Consider the following 18,490-nt stretch of genomic DNA (forward strand, 5'->3'; position numbering starts at 1 on the left):
TGTTTAGTCATTCTTCCATGTGACGTATTTGTAATGAGTTTAAATGAGCATCGCAATCTAGAAGCTAACTTGAAGATATTTCTATCGCTTTGCTTGCACAAAAAATAAAAGTAAAAATCAATTGGTAGCATAAAAAAATCGTAACACTAATCTTTGTCTGCTTTCTGACTCATCGAACATAAAAATGAAGAACCGTTATGCCAATGTCGTGTATCAAGGAGGTGTACTTTGCAATGGCATAAAATGCCTCTCTACAATGTTCTACCAACTTCGATAATCATTCTTTGGTCATTTGTGATAATATAACTCTAAGTATATTTGACCATATATAAAGCTATGTGATGCACCACTCTTTGATTAGAGGTATAAATTGCAGTATGAAAGTAGTAAAATATAACGATAAACTAGCATTTATAATTATATATCATATATACCTATGTATATATGATACTTTATAGCAAATTATGTTCTTCTTATTTCTAACGCCTACATAGTTCTTATAAATTAATTAAATAATTGTGGCATCTTCGTAACAATTTTATGGTCAACGTTGAAAACCTTTCATGTCAGTATGGGTTTAGATAGTTGAGGAAAACTGCAAATCATAATACCGGCGAGTATGAATTATCGATGGTAGCAGAAAGCTGTCTCAACTTTTGACACAAGTCATGTTACTGACACTGAAATAAAGATCCACAATCGTTAAATGTAACTAAGTACATGACGCTAGTTCTAAAATTCACAGAGGTTATTAGATTATGATTTATTTTCATCATTTCATGTAATTTGGTTTCTGTCATCACTTATTTCACTTATTATTTATTATGATTATAGTAATAAGGCACTAGTTCCGAGTTTTGATCAGTCGAAGGTATACTCGAAGGATTGAGTGTCACCATCCGCTGATTATGAGTAGTTCAGCAGTCAGATGTCTCAGTAATATGCATACTAAAACTTGCTAAAAATACTCTTCAAACCTTTCTTGGCTTAGAAATTACCGCATATTCAGTTTGGTTGTATATCGTATGATTTGGCCCAGCGTTATTTGACGGGGTTATTCCTTTTCTAACCCTTCCATAACCGTGACTGCTGTCATTTGCAGATCTAGCAGTGCTAATATCATCGATTAATTCGTAATCAGACCAAGATGACGAAGGCTCGGTATTCACCACTGGAGGTAACGGGGGTACATTGATTTGGGAATTAGGTTGCACATTGGGTGTCCTGTAGCCAGAATTCTGGTTCAGTTTATGGGTAGAACCAAAGTGCTGCAGTTTGTCGTAGTTAGGTGGATCAGATCTGTGCGAAACATTGTTGTGGATAATTGGGCAAGTAGGAGTGATAACCATATCGATGCTGCTTGTTTTGCTCCTAGTTGAGCTCTGCGAGGCAAATGACACTGTGTCCATTGCTTCATACGGATCCTCTTCGTCAAATGCAGGAGTCGGGATCTTTTCCGTATGAAGAACGTTATCAGCGCCGTGTGTTTTCCATGCATCACTTCTCACCTCTACCGAATCGTAGGCATTTTTTTGATCGTCCAGAGTCATTGAGTTGTTATTAATTGACGACAATTCTGTAGAGCTACTGGAATTCAATCTAGTATACTTTCCATGTATCTCCGTGTCAGGTAACTCTTCTTCGAGAGATTTTTTTTCCACATGACCTGTAAACATGTGCCTTCTAGGTGGTTTTGCTGGCCTTGGTTTTATAATAGGCGGTGGTGGTTTTATAAACGACACAGGCTGATCATTGGATGACGATGATGACGATGAAGTGTTTGAATATGTCTGGGGGTTTTGCGATATCGGTGAAAATTCCAGGTCAATTAAATTTCCATAGCAATTAGGGGCGAGTGGTAGAGGGGATCTGGAACCAGCTTCCATCGGCAGTGCAACAACGTGATTTTGATCAATACGAAAATCAATACCGCAGCTGCTATCCCCGCTCAGCAATCTTTTCATGCATTTCATTTTAGCAGACAAGCACTTGAAGATCTCTTGTTGACTGCTATGCTCCAGGCAGAACAATCCCTCACCAGATTTACACTTCCTACCAGCTTCAAAAGTAAACTTTCCTTCTCTATATCCGTACCTTCTTATGAATCTGTACGGCCAGGTAAACAGAGTCTCGTTTCCATCCATGAGTCTCATATCGGCAGCTGCTAATATCAAAGTATAATTTTTCTCCTCTAATTTGCACCTTTTTGAGGCATCAGATTCCACCAGTTTAACCGCAAAGATTCCTTCTCCGGCCGTGCTGTACAAATCATTGTTTTCTTCGATGGTATGTTGAGGAAAGCTGTCGGTAAATGCAACTATTTGAAATGCGTTCATCCAATTTGTCATATCGAGCTCGGAGGAACAACCGTAGTGATGAATTCCAGTTTTCGTGACAACCTAGAGGATAATTTCACCAATTATTTTCATCGTGCAGTATTTATAGTTTTTCGATTTTTTAATACCAGGAGAAATCTAAGTGACAGTTTTTAGCAAGTTCTTCTTTACTTTTACAGAAATCATCTTAGTATTTAACGAGGAAAACTTGAACTTATAAACCGCAATACACACAAATTTCATAATAGATTTTAAATGCTCAAATGTAGTAAATCCTTGTAAAATGAAGTCGTTTTCTTACAGTGAATACGTTGGGTTGATTGCTGGGTGCAATTTTGACGCAAGCTTCTAGGGTGATGATTTTTGGGGAATGGGGTTGCGAAAGAGCTTCGTCTTGGCTGTCGAAAATCTCGAGTCGTTTGATGCCCATTTTACTGGGTTTGCAAAGTTGGCAAAACTTTTTGTGCCACGTTTTCTGAAAACAAAAGAAATCTAGAAAAATGGAATTAAGGTAGGGCTCTGTCTTATAGACCTCACAAAATTTAACAGCTAAATTCATAATTAATAACCAGCCATCATTTGGCGTTAAAGTACGATACGTCGATAGAATAAGCTGCAAAGTCAGAGTTGAATCAGAGGCGTTTCAAGATAAGATGTGAACTTCCTTTGGTCTGCCGCCCTTGGTTACGCAGCGACACACATTACAATTATCTTCTAATAATTATATCAATAATATTCCAACCTTGAGTTGTCCCAGCATTCCTTGCGGTGGTAAAAGCAGGATACCCTGCATCATAATATTCTCAGGCTCCATTGTCGGGTTGAGAAGAGAATTAAAAGTGCGAGCGAGAAGAATGTCACTTTCAAAAGTTTTAGGCTAGTTTAGAAGAGGCGAAAAGAAGCCCGTATAACAACACAATCGCGGTTTCACATTCACAGATTTAATATCTCAGCGCAACACCAACTATCATATTATCATCGCCAAACACTCGACTGACTCGCAGAGTCTTGACCAACTGGCAGTTAATTCACAGGCAAGGATGAAAAAACGTTTGTCCGCCACATGATTTGACGTTTCGCCGAGTTCCTCACCAGGCCATGCTGTCAGTTGGGGATTATCGACATGTCGCTTGTATCCGGCAGTCTTATCTCTCTTCGTGTGTTGTGACATTCGCTGGCAGTGGTCGAGAGACGGCGAGTAACGATTAAAACTTTTCCTCAGCCGCGCGCCGCAGCGACAGTTTTTTTTATGATTTTGTTCATACGTCGATTGTCAGTGCGATTTGTGAATAGATAATTCGATATACAGAGACCTTTACTTCTCTCTCCGCAGCGTAATTTCCTCGTTCGCTTTCCTCGGTCGAGAATCCATCGCAAGCATATTATATATTAATTTTACGATACACTCAGAATCACGTAATTATTCACCAATCCGTGTTTCTTCTTCCGACGGACCAACAACGTATTAAACATCCTCGTACTAGTATTTTCGAAAGGATACAATGCAGCGTTTATCCGTCATATAGAATCCCTCCGTATTCTTGTCGCTTGTCACTAACTAAATACACTCGCTGATTCTTGTTAGACTACTTATCAATAATCGTTACAACCTTATCTCCTGGTTTGAGGTTACAAAAACTTCCTCATGGTAAAATTAGCCATTCTCCTTGAAAATATTGCAGTTCAGTAAGAAGAGATTTCAACAAACGAACAAGAAATTAATCAACCTTTTTTCATATACAGACCAACGTTTCATCTTACAGTGCTTCTTTATCGATGTAAATAAAGAGGTAACACATCGTCTGCTCCCTGCTGCCACCTAGGATATTTTTTCAACGTATGTACTACTTATAAGGTATACATATATATATATATATATATATATTATAGGTATGCTGCACGCGTGCGAGGCGCGCCGACCTTTGAATACAATATATCAAGTTGTGTCAACGATCAAAGTGAAAGCTTTATTTACGAGAAAAATTGTCTATATAATTATGAATTCGTTATACCTACGTAGAATATCGTATGTGTGTATAATAATCGTACAAGTAACGTCAAATTTGATCTGAATAAAAACGATTCACACGAAAAATTGCCACCATTAATATAAAGCTAGTTCTACGATCTAATCTTCAAGTAGATGGGATTTTAAATTAGCTTCGATCGGTTTCCGATAATCATTTATTGAAACCGTAACCTTTACGTTCGATCGAACAGCGAAGCCCGTATAACTGAGAGAGAGCATTTGGTCGCACTGCTGGTGTGATCGTGCACAAGAAAATACGAGAAGCTGATTTTTAGTGAGAGAAAAATGAAAATCTGAACTAACATTTGATTGGCACTAGAAATTGAATTTACCAAGGGATTAGCAAGTTTTTCTCTAGTACAGATACATTCGATTAACGTTGAAATGTTTCTGCCGCTTTTTTTTATAGTCATCGTATCCTCCGTCGTTCGATGTAGTGATTTTCCTTCGTTAATAACAGCTAACGCAACAATGGGTATGAAAAAAATAAAAATATTTTCATATTTTCGCGTAACCTGTAATGTAATTTTTTGAGGAACAATTGTTTTCTTTATTGCCGCAGCTATTGTGATCGATAAGCATATATTCCAGGGAAAAACAAACTATGAAACCTTGTCGACTGAATTATATCACCTAGTTTCAAAAATCGTCGACGAAAATATGCGGTTTGGAAGAATCGAAGCACATCTTTTTACCGACTCAAGTCCCAACTTGCGCCGAGGTATGGAATTGATCAATTTAAACGTTACAACGAAATTTCACGTCGCACTCGTGAAAAATATTCATCTATACGTACACCAACTCCCTGCCTGTTAGATTACACTGTATTGCTCTCGATTACGACGTGCCACGAAACATGGAAATTATATCACCAAGCCAAGAGAGAAGACCTCGTGCACATCGCTATTACAGGTAAGTACAAAGTAATTCGAACACCACTTAAAAATCATATACATTGTAAGGTGAGAACGGAACGCCGAAGGTAAATATATGAACTTCTGGATCCTTATTCCAAGACGCAGATTGTCCGCGATTTCCCGACCATGAAGGCATCAGCGTTCCGCTGTTGCATCCTGGAGAGGAATTACCACAGCTGCTTCTGGACTTGAGAACCAGATCGGCCCTTACCTGGAAAAAAATAAACGTCCTACATGATGAGACTTTTGGTATGAATTGCGAGCATAATATTACGATCGGATCATGCTGGGTTTTTCTGGTTCTTTGTTGTTATATGGGGGGGGGGGGGGGGGGCGACCGATCAAACCGTAGTGTTTACAACCATACGCTGAATGGGAAATACCGTACTTACAGGAAGAGATACGATCAGCAGAGTGATGATTGCTCTGTCCGTTGAACTTTTAGACTCGCAACTAGTCCCGACGACTAGATCTATTTTCACGATCAAAGAGGCGAAATCAGAGCGCGGCAAGAGGCAGGAAGTATTGAAAATTCTCTCAAGTTTTCCCGAGGAGAGGCTTGGCAGTTGCTTCCTTGTCATTGTGACGATCGACATGGTCGGCGTGATAATGGAAGTGGTACGCTCATCAATGATGACTCAATATTATCTTTATAAACACAAGAATTATCAAACAGGATGCGGCTTGTTAGTTGCAGTATGCAATCATATGTTTCCACTTTGTTTTTAGTTTATTCGCACCGCTTTATAGAATAATTATTTCTTTTTCTCCGAACTGTCGAACACGTGATTACCTCATTTTATTTTATCTGTAACTTTTCGTTCAAGGCTAAGTCGTTGAATATGGTTAATCCTGCAACTCAATGGCTCTACATTGCGAGTGACACGACCTCCCAAGATCAAAACGTGACTATGTTGAAGGAGATTCTGAACGAGGGTCAGAACGTGGCTATTCTTCACAATACCACGAATACGGATGTAACTTGTCATGTAAGATTATGCGAACATGAGAAACTGACGAAATTCTTATGGTATCGGTAATGACTACAAAGTTTAATTTTTGAGATGAAATCGCGACATTGATTGAATCACTGGTATTCCGATCGCTTGCCGATTTGTTTACGCCGAAATTAGAATGGGTCTCTCCTTAAGTTGTAGCCAGCCCAAGTCGACCTCAAGATATCGCGATTTTCTGCTTCAGGGAGGATTTACTTGCGACGTGAAAGAGCTTACCAGGGCTTTGGCAATTGCTCTCGAGGATTCACTTGCCGAGGAGACTAAATTGTCGGAGCATGTTACCGAGGAGGAATTCGAGGCGATACGATTTACGAAAAGGGAACGACGTCGGGACGTTCTGGATAAGATGGAGGTTTATCGATTCGATGTTTCTAGAGTTTCTGTTGTCTTACAGTCTTACAGCGTCCACTTACTTTTCTTTCGTAAAAATTGCACAGCCACTCCTTAATGTACTGTATCTTTGCCTTGCTTTCACGGTACACAGAAAGAGCTTTTTATCAGTCGATCTGGACCGAGAGGGAATTGCGACAGGTGTTTGTCCTGGACAGTCACATCGGCGATAACGTGGGGGGAGTCCTTTGTTAAAGGTAAAAAAACATCGGAGGCGAGCGACGGCGGTACAGGCCATTTCATTGTTACCGGAACCTGGTCTCCTCGGCTTGGTGCCGTGATGACGGACGCGATATTTCCTCACGTGATGCACGGCTTCAGAGGAAAGACACTTCCAGTAATCACATTCCACGTGCGTATGATACATGAGAGGTGGATACAGGAAGTGACGTGATTAATTCTTGAGGAACTGTGTATGAAATGAACTGCAGGTCATGTGCTTTCAGAATCCTCCGTGGCAAATAATTAATCAAAGCGAAACCGGCCATGTTGTATTCGACGGGCTTATTTTTGACGTACTAAAGCAGCTTAGTCATCGGCTGAACTTCACTTACAACGTCCTCATCGAATCGGATGAACAAGGTCAGAAGGTTGAGCCTTTGAGCCTTGATGATGATGGAAAGGTACAGACGAAGGATAGTTTGTAGGATATTTTCTTAGTGTCGAATAGTTAAATTCTCAGGAAATTTTATAGCTATACGAGTAGATTGAATAGACTACAGGACTCGTTAGAGGACACCAGTGTAGTGTGGTTTGATGACTGGCGCTCGAATATATTTTTAAATAACCGCATTTCCACGATAAAGCTTTATCTCAATCGCAGACGGCAAACAGTCAGCTGCCTTCCATGACTAACAGCATTTCTTCAAATGTGATCGAGCTCGTTCGCTCGAAAAGGGTCCTGATCGCCGCTTGCGCTTTCACCGTTAACGAGCAAAAAAATAGCATGGTCAATTTTACTAGACCAATTTCCATTCAGACTTACAGTCTGCTCGCCGCTAGGCCCAAACACTTGTCCAGAGCGCTACTTTTCTCGTCTCCATATACCAAGGAGGTTGGTGGGTCGTTTACATTTGTTAGACTTAAAATGCACGAATTGTTTAAACCGCATGTTCTAATGATTCATTCTACTTTGTCAATTACCAAAATCCCAATTTTCCGGTCAGTTGGCAATCGATTCTTACGCTAGTTTTCAGTGGGGGATATTGGAAAGGTGAGCGAACACATTAAGCGCTAAATGAAACCGCCTTATGCAACACAAGTCGCATCGCGTGATCTCGGAGGTCTAAGTTCGCACGCCAATGTAAATTTAAAAGCAGGAAATTGATAATTAGCTATTGTTTTTATCGCGAAGAATCTTCAAGATTCTATTTTTTGGGCTACTTCGCAATAATTTCGAACTTCCGGAAAAGGTCGGACGTCGGTTAACCCTGTAAGCGTGACGGTACTTGTACGTATATGCAGGGTGTTTTCAGACTTGGGGATGTCTCGCGGGGGCCATAATAGCCATGGGACCGGTATTGTACCTGGTGCACAACTGGAGTCCGTTTTATTCGAACACGCCGTTGTCACTAGGACTGAGATCGCCCTGGGATTGCACGTGGTACTTGTATGGCGCTCTGCTTCAGCAAGGTAGGAATGCCGGAAGCAATCCAGTTGATAGCTATTAGCGGTAATTTAACGGATTAAAAACTTCAGGAGGGATGAATTTACCACGAGCCGACAGCGGCCGACTGATCGTTGGGACATGGTGGTTGGTGGTTTTGGTGGTTGTGGCTACCTACAGCGGTAACTTGGTCGCTTTTCTAACTTTTCCGAGGATAGACGCCTCTATATCCTCGATAGACGACGTCCTGGCAAGGGAGCACGAACTCACCTGGACTCTGCCGAGCGGAAGTTACCTCTTTGAGTTCTTTGGTTCATCCGAGGAGCCCAAATTCCGGAGGTTCTTCTCCGGAGCCGTAAGGCCCAACGTGACGAACAATACGGATTTAATGAGACGCGTCAAGGAAGGAAATCACGTTCTGGTCGACTGGCGAACGTCGCTCAGGTTCGTTATGAGGAAGGAACTTCTCGCGACCGGAAGATGCGACTTTTCCCTCAGTGCAGAAGAGTTCGTTCCGGAGCCAATCGCCATGATCGTTGCTCCCGGTAGTCCCTATCTCTCAATCATTAACTCCGAGTAAGTTTCACATTTTTGCGTTTTTTTTTTTGCTTCAGCCACCAAAGTTGCCTGAGGTGACTGACACAGTATAAACGAATACATTCGATGTTCAAGGGTCGGAACGACCATCACCGTGTTAAAATGCTTATCGGATTTGACAAGCAGCGTTGTTGAATCACTGTGCGGATTTTCACCTCCACTATGACAGGATTACAGCCTTCTAGGCTCTTTCCCTTTCTATCCTCGCTTTGCCAATGCTTGCAGCATGCGCAAACTTACAGGCATACGTATGAGGAAAGTGAAAATCCGATTCCCAGTAACCAAGAGCATTTACACTCAACTGGGCGTCGTTGATTCGAAAAATTATTCATCTTGACCTGCATTCATATTATAATGTTACGATTCTACAGACTAAAACGAATGCACCAAGTAGGACTGATTCAGAAATGGACGGCGGAGAGAATGCCGATAAAAGACAAGTGCTGGGAAAGACCAGGCGTAAGTCAAGAGACTAACAACCATAAAGTCAACATGGACGACATGCAGGGGAGCTTTTTTGTACTTTTTATAGGTAAGGCAGCCGGCCTTTACTCAGTTGCGTAAGTCAACTCATCAAAAATGTATTGAATATTCCGTCACCACGTCATCCCTCGCGATAATACTTGTTATTTATTTCGGCCTTGCGCCGCTTCTGAATCAGCTGGCAATGCACTCAGCAATTACCGACATCCCAAACGACTTTCCGGTGTCATATATATATATGCCAAGCTATTAAATCGGTTTCCTAGCTCCTGTTGTACGCTGTTTTGAAGGCTGGACCTCGGCGGTAATTAATGAGGACCATTTTCGTTGCAGGATTCATCCTTGCTATCCTCATGCTGGGTTGTGAGTTCTTTTGGATCAAACGCAAGACGCTCCTCGAACAGAAACTAATCCGCCCTTATGTCACATGATGTGTAATGTACACACGGCTCACATGGTTTAGCACTAGAAAATTGTTCTGCGCCAAATTCCGCGGGAACATTGAAATGTTAGAACGACGTCCTATTATTTGAAATTCCTAGGCAATTAGACACTTCGATGGAAAGTTTTTCACGGTTTTTTTATTCGATCCCTTAACCCCTCTGATCGTTGTTCAATGATTGAATCAATCCTACAATTGCATCGATCGACCAAGCGAAATTCTGAGGCTATTGTTTTCTAGTTGCAGCTCTTATTTAGTGTTAATATATACGAAGCGCGGAGGTAAAAGTTGTTGAATTACGTAACGGATAATGATTCTCAGAGGCGGTCAGAAGCAGTTACCATTAAGTACGTAAGGACGTAGATGTATCTTCACGATGATAACGTCTCTGAAATAAATAATTGCCAACTTTTAGATTACATGTAATGATCCGCCCATATACATATATACTATACCTATATATATACATGTATATGCATAAAAAAGATGATAATTTATGATATTCGTGTGTGTGGATTACCTATATAAGTTTATTTCGGCAAAACGTGTACACAACACCTTACATTAAATTCCCCTCTCCTCGAAAGAGATATTTAATTCGACTACTGACATTGCACTCAGGATCTTTCGCAAACACGCCACTTCTCCATGTGTGCACGATGTTTATGGGCTCATGAATTTCATGTGATGTCACTTCTACGGTGTCTGTAACGCAGTTCAAACTATCAACGTTATAAATGTTTTGACACTCAGGATTTATTTCTTCTAATTTTAATTTTGCCATTGAAATCACGTGTGGCTTGGATTCAGAATTGGCTCTGGCCTGATTCATGCAGCCGATAAATTTCGCAAGAACATAAGTATGGTAAAATCAATTCCATTGAAACTCTACTCTTCTAAAGAATTATTATATTTTACACGTACGTTACAGTTGGAGTAACTGAATTACTGCAACTTGTTACTCGGAGAAAGCTTATTATAATATCTAGTTTAACAAATGTTTGCACATGTGGATATTATGGCGAAGTACACGTATAATACATACATTAGTTTTATAGGATTATAGTGAAGTCTCTGATGAGTTATACTCTTCTTTTATTTGGAATTGCGTCACAAAAAATGTTTAGAACTCTCGTGTGATAAAAAAAGGAAGAAAAAGTCAGAGAGATTGGTATAAATAATGGAGCATTCTGAGCTATGAAGTGGGGTTAACTACCTGCACCTCATAGAACAAATATCTGTAAGTTATTAATAACCAATAGTAGTAGAAACAGCAATTAACTTTTCATATTTATGTCTGTAAATTCAATCATCGTGATCAATATTTTTTCGGCGTACTCGACAGTTCAAAGTTATGAATTCGAAAGTGTATTTAACCTGAGGAGCCAGTTTAGATTTACGATTTTGATTCCCAAGATTCATCCAGCAGCCTCCACGACCAGATTGCGCTGTATTTGTAACGGTATAACACGTATGCGTCTATAATAATAATAATTCTCTACCATATAATATCTTCTAGAACAGGCATGAATTACCGTTGAAAAATTGATAGCCTCGCTATCCTGCATCCGCATATTTCTCTTCTGTAACTTTAATAACTAGAATAATAGTTATTTAGCCCATCGTTTTTTTACCTGCGAAGTAATATATCACAATTACATGTACTCAACTAATTGTCCTCGGAACTGCAAGCAAAAGACGTCGACTTAGAGGGGCTTCCGAAGCGTGACAAAAACTTTTTCTGCTCTTCTACAGCACCCTGTTCTTCAGTAAATGCATTTTATTGAGGAAACACTTGCTGTGTTCGGCATTACGGATTAAGTCCATACGCACAGTAAAAAATACGTGCTCTCGTCGATATTACATGTGTACACCAATGCTATAAGGGGTTAAATGTCGAGTTCAGTATTTGCCCGACTCGTTAATTCATCCACGATTTTAACAAGTGAAACATCCTGCTCTTCATTCGCCACGCCAAGTTGAATACGCGAACAACTACTCGACTAGACGCGGCGTTATCCTGCAAATTGAGTAATCTGCACATGAATTTATCATACTTGCCGCACAGGCGGAGTTCTTTTCAATCTAGCTGACGAGTTTATTTTTATTATTCGTTAGGAGTTTCTTTTATAAATTCATGACAGTACCTACGCAAGATCTTCAAGCGCGCATACTTATTTCATAAATCGGTACGAAGAAGCTTAGGTTTTGGTCTACCGATGTGAAATCTTTGCGGAAAACAATTAGCGTCAACAGAGTGAGGGCACTATAGATGAGGGGGGGAGGCGGCGAAGAGGAAGGGAGATTACGACCGTAGAGATGATGGAACCAACGGGGTTATCTACCTGACGACCTTGCCTCTGAAAAAGTCTCCGCTCCCTTCCCTCCCCTTCGGATTCTCAACTCCTACCCCCCTCCTTCGCCCAGTTGCGCCTTGTGCAAGCCTCGGGGTCCAACGAGGGGCCCAACGTCCCTCCGTGTTGGCGAACAACGCGCTGACCACTTACTGTACAGAGTCAGGTAGAGTAGGTATGCCTGGTACCTATATACGAATCGCGTAACTGACGACTCGGTAGTCTCGTTCTAGCTCTCGGTCTCTCAGCTCTGCATTCGAAATCAAAATTTAAGACGCGATGCGTGTGGCTTACTTTTGCGTAAAAAGCCTCGATTAACCGTTCGCTAGTTACAGAAGATTCGGAGAGTGACGTGTGACGAGTTGATTTTACATTCAGGTTGTCCGAAACTAGTTTTCAAAACGAGTTCTAAGCATGTGGACATTATGCCTCGCCTTGATTTATAGTACGTTCATTTGCAGACGGTCAAGTTTACTTCAATCACTACAGTGTACTCTATATGATAGCAGAAAAAGTATTTCGACTCATTCTCAGATCTGATTTTTACATAAATCCTTTGCAGTAAATATACTTTGGCTGAGGAATTTATTCAGTTACACTAATGCAACCAATCAATATCCATTTCTAATATGAAATGTCTTTTTTGCTTGTGAATATCACGAGTCAGCAATTATCATCATCAAATATGTTATTCCGGTTACTTTGGCCTTAAAGTAACAGTATCTGAGATTTATTTATCCACACTGGGCGTATTAAAACTGTTTCCTATGAGTTTTACGGTCAATTTTAAATACCGCCTGACCATCATAGACTTAGATGCTAGCAGCTTTGGTTTTATCTTCATAAGCGTCATTATAACAACCTTACAAGGCTGCGAATTTATAATTCTCCCGTTTAGTCGCGGCAACCCAAGTCCAAGGATACGGTTCTTCTTGGCATGATCTTCCGACTTCTCAGGCGCCTCCGTTTCAGCGTCCAGTAGACGTAATGACGGATGTGATCAATGATCTTGGGGTCAGGATTCTGCAACAATACGGCGAGACCGGGCGTTATGGAAACGTGGCATTTTCCCCTACGGGGATTGGGTTTGTCTTGGCAGCATTGTACGAGGGATCGGCAGGTCCTGGACACGAGCAGATTGCGCACGCCTTGGATCTCCCCCGGGAACAGGACATCACCAGGATTGGTCTTCGGGATATTCACAGGAGGCTAAGGGTGAGCCTCGTGTAACAACTTTGCTGGATTCGCCGTAGATTGAATCACAGACAATATTAAGGGAAGTCGTTCAATTCCACCTTTTCAATTCTCCTTTGTATACCGAAAATCGAAGTTTTATTCCAGAATCTAGATAAAGTATCGTGTCTCCACGTATGTGGAGTTCATCACTCTGGGCATTTTCATTTTCTCGGTTTCCTTTTTAAGATTCGCTACAAAACTGGTAGACCCCGGGTGAATTTAACTCAAAAGTTGTCGAAAATTATGCAAGCAATCAGATAAAATTTAATTTCGTAGAGCTACCTCAGCCCTGACGGGTTTCTTGGTGGCCTAACTCTCAACAGAGACAACACAAAGTTGAGACCAGAGTACGAGGATGTTCTCAAGTTTCTTGGCTTCGACGTGGCTTCCAGAGCCAACGGATCTGACGATAATTCAAACTCAACAACACTTCCAGAAACTACGTCCGAAGCTCCGACCACCTCTTCAGCTTCCAGTTCTCTGCTCACGACTACTCCGATTCCGGTTGACGTTACAGAGGCGACGGAATCCCCTACGATCATGACGACATTGGTAGGTGAAGATGTCGGGGAAGCCTCGACCAGCTCTACAAATATCCCGACGACGATCATCGCCAGCACCGAAGAACCGACGACGGCGAAAATTGACGTGGAAACAACCACCATGACGATCACGACTGAAACAATGTCTGCCGAAACAGTAACGGTTTCTGAGATGGTCGATAACTCCGGAGAGAAACTTACTACTATTTCTAGTATCTCGTCCGTCCCCACGACGACGGAATTTCTGACAACAACTTTGCAGACATCTTCGGCGGTGACGGAGGCCTCGTCGGAGGGATCTGTTGTCGATGAAACCACAGAGCTTGTTTCCTCAACAACGATGCGTGCTACGGTAGATACTCCGGTTATGGTTACAGAGGGTGCTGCAACTGAAGTTGTCATGCAAACTACCTTGACTAGCGTCGAAGAAGTGACAGAAACTACAACATTAGGTTCTACTACTGTCAGCACCGAAGCCACAGTTCCCAGCGAGTCGACGACGCCTTTGGCCCCTGAAGTGGGTGCAGTAACTGAGAGCACAACAACAGTGATTACTGATTTGGAAGAGGATGGATCTGAAAGTGAATCGGAAACGGACGTGACTTTTTCGAGCTCTGAAGAAACGATCGAAAAAGATCTTGAGGAGTTAGCAGCCACGACGGCAATGGAAGAAAGGACCACGCTACAGCCGGAAGAAACGGTGTCGAATGAAATTATTTCCGAGTCTACAACAAGTCGTATCGATACGACGACCGTACCTCTAGATGTTGAGGTGGACACATTACTAGATTCGATGAGCTCTGAAGCTGATACTTTGCTTACTTTGGAACGCGAAAATGGCAGCGCCGTGATCACGACAACTTCCTCATCTCTGGAATTGGATTCACGTGACCGACGAAGTATTCGTGACGTTGAGATCAGGGATCCTGTGGTGAAGACTCTGTTAAATGCAAGATCCACCAAACCAGAGGTAAAGGTGATGGCAAGATCAGAATCGGTCAACTCGAAAGAAACGGGTGCCGTGTGGATCAACAGAATTGTGGAATACTCTTTCACTGAGAAAAACGCTGAACGGAGCACGAATTTGCTGACAGTTCCGGGACAAGGCGGTGATTATGAAAATGAGAGGTCTGTCAGCTGGAGTGCAAATGATGAAGCTGTATCGGAAGGCGAAAGACTAAAGCGTGGAACTCGGAGCCCAAGAAGTTATTTCCCCGGTCATTTTAACATTCCGAAATTTCCAAGTTTCCCTGTTTATCCAGACTCTCCTGGAGCTTCAGGTACGCTATAATTGAGTGAAAATTGCGGCGATCAATAACGAGACGGACACCACATGCCAGGAGAGCAGCACGATTTCTCTAATTACTTGGTTTTATTCTCAGAGGATACTTCGTGGACTCGTAAGGTCGGAGGATGGCGAGTGCACTCCTCAAAGCTGGACGAAGTCTCTCAAGATTTGAGTGAACTGACCTTTCTCGTTAACGGGGAAGAGCCAACAGTTGTTTCAGCAGCAACGTACACAGTTGTCTTGCCTTTTGCATTCCTCTCATCCCTGCAGGCCTTGGCATTGGAATTTCCTCTGGACGTTAGTTTGCAACGATTCACATCCTGTTTTTTCACTCCACTTTGCCTATTTGCAGCGTTCTAACGACCTGACTAATACATCCCTAGGATCCAAGGTACAACATTCTTCTACTTCTGCCAACGGATAGAGATGGGACTCGCCGACTGGCTAGAGAACTTGAAAGCGTCGGCCTCAGGGAGTTGAGGCAGGAATTACATCCTTCCTGGGTCAGAGCGATTATCCCTTCGTTTATGCTCAAGGGGTTCGTCACTTTAACGTCTTTTCTGCAGCGGGTAAGTCAACAAAATGGCCATTGATCGCGATCAGTTGCTCAGAATTTCTTCTCTTCTTCGAAACCCTTGAAATTTCCAATAAACACATCATGCAGTTTACGATCCAAACAACGTATCACGGATTCGCGTGTGGTTGCCGACCAAGTGCCTAGTTTGAATTTTGCAACGCAAGATGATTGCGTGCTGCTCGTCATCCAAGGTGAGAAAGAAAACTTTTCTGCTTGTCACGCGTCGTGACCTTCAACCCTAAGACGGTATTTATACCAAATTGCTCAATTTTAAGTGAATCCGTCCTTGTCGACGAACATCCCGTCCATTACACTTAATATCCAAAATTGTTGTAGCAATTTACGTGTTAAATGCTTGGCATGGGTCACAGCAGACAATTTTTCACTAACTAAAGTTCGGCGGAATTTCTCACAAGGACAAGAAATTCGACTTTGAACGGAGTTAGGTACAGTGAACCCGACGTTTCGATTTTCAAACGTCACCGATCCCAACATTTAACTGTATCTATTAAGTACATCAAACACATTTTAATACGGATTTCCCGTTCTGTGAGCCAAAAGGAAATTCGTCGAACGACGAATCCCTAAAACAGCCAACAAGATCTGAAATGAAATTCAAACTTGTGACGTCCAGTCAACCTCGTAACTTCAAATACTACTCTGAAGAAGCAATTAGCAATAATATACAAGCGGAATCCGTGTTCACCGTTTGAAGATATTACTTACACTTTTGTATCACCTTACCGGAGCCAATTAGATTCCTTTATCAGTGGAACCTTGCTGGAGCTTTTGAGCTTTGACAAAAATCTTTCGTTTGATCGCAGATTGGGATCAGAGACGTCTTCGAGCCACGAGATGCTGATTTATCTCCCATGACTGACGACGTGGGCGTTTACGCGCGGGATGTACAGCAGAGCATCGGTGTTAACATACGAAATTACATGAAGCCTGACCGGACGCACTCGAGTGAGTGGCATTATTATCAGGCCGATCTGTCGCCTCCACGATTTCTTCCAACCCCCGAGCCACGTCTACGGGTCTTTCGAAACGAGCGTTACGATGCATGGCTTCCGAGCTGGCGGAATTCTTACCAATCTTTTAACCCAGGTCCTATGTTACTAGGTTCTGTAAATATGATCTAATTTCATTTCATTAATGACGTCGTTATAAGTTGGTGACGGTTTTTTTTCCTGAAATTCTTTTTCTACAAAACTACTTCACATTTAGAAGTAGAATGACTGCATTGAAAATCCACATCAACAAAATTTGCTTCTTATGCAAGTGAAAATTTTCCACTAAAATCGGAAGCTTTTATTACCAGTCATTCGTTGAAATTTACGATGTTTCTCTTGATGTCCTTCGCCGAAAATTGTTTCGCTTCTGACCTTGAATAATTCCATAGGATGGAAGTTGGGGGTTTGTTCTTACTTCCTTCTACATTTATTCATCTGTTTTTTGGTGAAACAAAACCTCTGTTCTTTCACTGCGTAAATGATTACCTTTTATATAGCGTGACTGGACAATGGCTGTGATTATAAATGCATTCCCAGCATTGTTGTAAAAGTTGTCGAGTTTAATGCCTGATATCCTGTCCCAAGACCACGTCACATTAGAGAATAGAAACAATCTTCCTCTCCAGCTAACCTGTAGTCTCACATCTCGATTCACCTTATTCTCGATGTTCGATCGAGTGGACGGTATCGCAATCTCAGACCTATTATAATCGTGGTTTTCTTTTTTAATCGTACCATTAGTCACACCATCCTCGACGTTCAATCTTAACTTCACAAGTTTTTCACGGTTTACAGAACTCGAGGTAGACGATTCTGTATTCATTGAATTATTTCTTTTTGTGACCGCAGCCATTGATCAGCCTCGTAGACTAACAAACTAATACTATTTCTCTATCTTTTTCGCTCGAACTCACTTCTCGATCACGAGATACACCCGAAACGGCATGACTTGAGCGAAACTAGTTTTTGTAACACTTAATGGAATTGAGCATTGACAACCTGATGAATTAATCTTCAGGAAACGGACTCTTCGAGCGGGCTGGACCAGTGAGTTTCGTCGCTGAACATCCATTCCTCTTTTTCATCGTCGATGCGGAGACAGGCGTGTCCTTGATCGCTGGGCGAATAGAAGATCCTGCAAATTCGCGGATCCTCTGACTCCACCTTTCTCATCCAGATTTGCCTCGTTTCGATTCCAATTTCATTCATGTATAATATTGAATTATTTTGTTTCTCTTTTGGAAAACGGAAATCATTCCAAGCTCTGAGACAGTTTTTTTTTTTTTGATATGAATCGAAGTGAAAGTATCATACATTTGAGAAACCCCATGTCAAATCGACTTGGGTTTGACCCTTGAACTCTGCGATTTGCCTCGCGATTTTTATGTGATTGTTTTGAATATCGAAGACACTTATTTTTTCAAAACATTTGGAATTAGTTTGAATTAGCTACAATTTTTGAAACAACCAAGCTGATCGATACAATTTGAAAGTCTGAAATTATTTCGAAAAATCCGGTTCCACAAATTAAAATGTTCCAGTAACCTCCCATAGTAAACTGATTCTTCCTTGTGATTTTTTTAAATGTTTTTTTCTCGGATAAAGTTCGAAAAATGTGAACGAAACACCCGCCTACTACGGCTCATAACTCAAAGATTTTGATA

The 18,490-nt window shown here is 41.5% G+C and overlaps 2 protein-coding genes across 2 annotated transcripts; one reads left to right on the forward strand and one right to left on the reverse strand.

Annotated features, from left to right (window-relative positions):
- Positions 1 to 465: 465 nt before the first annotated feature.
- LOC124413566 (docking protein 1) lies at positions 466 to 4,009 on the reverse strand. Its single transcript, XM_046894252.1, has 3 exons — positions 3,079 to 4,009; positions 2,638 to 2,811; positions 466 to 2,399 (listed from the first exon to the last, which is right to left on the reverse strand). The coding sequence occupies exons 1-3, from the start codon at positions 3,148 to 3,150 to the stop codon at positions 972 to 974; spliced, it is 1,674 nt and encodes a 557-aa protein (XP_046750208.1). The 5' UTR covers positions 3,151 to 4,009; the 3' UTR covers positions 466 to 971.
- A 706-nt stretch (positions 4,010 to 4,715) lies between these two features.
- LOC124413578 lies at positions 4,716 to 18,049 on the forward strand. The gene is made up of 19 exons (XM_046894267.1): positions 4,716 to 4,840; positions 4,928 to 5,086; positions 5,182 to 5,277; positions 5,382 to 5,531; positions 5,677 to 5,900; positions 6,110 to 6,271; positions 6,483 to 6,647; positions 6,783 to 7,040; positions 7,135 to 7,311; positions 7,512 to 7,742; positions 8,164 to 8,320; positions 8,387 to 8,870; positions 9,263 to 9,423; positions 13,069 to 13,385; positions 13,683 to 15,228; positions 15,331 to 15,533; positions 15,620 to 15,805; positions 16,638 to 16,935; positions 17,845 to 18,049. The coding sequence occupies exons 1-19, from the start codon at positions 4,750 to 4,752 to the stop codon at positions 17,982 to 17,984; spliced, it is 5,205 nt and encodes a 1,734-aa protein (XP_046750223.1). The 5' UTR covers positions 4,716 to 4,749; the 3' UTR covers positions 17,985 to 18,049.
- The last annotated feature ends 441 nt before the right edge of the window (positions 18,050 to 18,490 follow it).

Source organism: Diprion similis, chromosome 12 (assembly GCF_021155765.1).
Source record: "Diprion similis isolate iyDipSimi1 chromosome 12, iyDipSimi1.1, whole genome shotgun sequence".
Classification (NCBI taxonomy): Eukaryota; Metazoa; Arthropoda; class Insecta; order Hymenoptera; family Diprionidae; genus Diprion; species Diprion similis.